Source organism: Microsporum canis, genomic scaffold, assembly GCF_000151145.1.
Source record: "Microsporum canis CBS 113480 supercont1.6 genomic scaffold, whole genome shotgun sequence".
In the NCBI taxonomy this organism is placed as follows: domain Eukaryota; kingdom Fungi; phylum Ascomycota; class Eurotiomycetes; order Onygenales; family Arthrodermataceae; genus Microsporum; species Microsporum canis.
In genome coordinates, this window is record NW_003299164.1 from 2,112,253 (window position 1) to 2,113,353 (window position 1,101).

Below are 1,101 nucleotides of genomic sequence, written 5' to 3' on the forward strand. Positions count from 1 at the left end.
GGCCGGAGAGCGTATGGGGGGCGAGATCAAGACCAACGTCTCTGACGACTTCAAGATGCTGGAAATGGAGATGAATCTCAGACAAGAAGGTAGAATATCATCTCGACGGAGGAACATGGAGGAATATGAAGAAGTGACGAAACTTGTGCTAACTACTCTGTCTGATAGGCATGGAACGCCTTCACAAGGCGATGGGAGCCTATGTCAGGGCAATCTCGAAACGCAACGAAGGCGAAGACAAGGAGAAGCTGTTCCCAATTGGAAACTTGGGAAGCGTCATGGTCGGTCATGGCGAGGATTTCGCCAGTAACTCTGAATATGGCCAGTGTCTTACCGGTAATTTTCACACACGCATTCTCGCTCTGGGAGATATGTCGGGAGAGTTGCTGACGATAGACAGCTTTTGGAAGGACAAACGAACGCATCTCCAGAATACAGGAACAGTACGTCGTGGCTGCAACCTCTAGCTGGCTAGAGTCGTTGGAGCGGTCCCTTAACCAGTTAAAGGAGTACCAGGTAAGCATACATCCTTTGTATGTAGTCTTGCTCTTCTAACTTGTGTGTGTGTGTGTACAGGCTGCCCGTAAGAAGCTAGAAACCCGTCGTCTGGCATACGACACTTCACAGGCGAAGATGCAAAAGGCAAAACGTGAAGATTTCAGAGTGGAGGAGGAGCTTCGATCGCAGAAACTGAAATATGAAGAAGCGAATGAGGAAGTCCTCCGCCGCATGATGGACATCAAGGATTCCGAACCGGAGAGCACAGCTGACATGAGTGCCTTCCTGGATGCCCAGTTGAACTACCACGATAAGTGCAGAGAAGTTCTGCTGCAGCTCAAGGATGACTGGCCTGCTGGGTGCGTGCATTTTTTCCTTTTTCCCTTTTTTTTTTTTCGAGATGATGTTTGCTAACGGGAGTAGACCAACGCAGCAGTTCAACTCGTATGGCCGCCGTGCAACGCTCACCCGCTCCAATACCTCCTTCAACGAGCGTACCACGGAAGATGACATCCACCGAACCACTTCACACCAGGGTGACCCATCTCGCTCCCGCGAGACCTCCCGACCAGCACTAGGTGGCCGCCGACCAACATTTGGAAT

General features: G+C 50.9%; 1 protein-coding gene across 1 annotated transcript; it reads left to right on the top strand.

Moving 5' to 3' along the window:
- Positions 1-13: 13 nt before the first annotated feature.
- On the top strand, positions 14-1,076 carry MCYG_06923 (BAR domain-containing protein; the record flags this gene model as incomplete). Its single annotated transcript, XM_002844913.1, has 5 exons — positions 14-89; positions 169-336; positions 401-516; positions 577-857; positions 932-1,076. The coding sequence occupies 5 exons, from the start codon at positions 14-16 to the stop codon at positions 1,074-1,076; spliced, it is 786 nt and encodes a 261-aa protein (XP_002844959.1).
- Between the last annotated feature and the right edge of the window lie 25 nt (positions 1,077-1,101).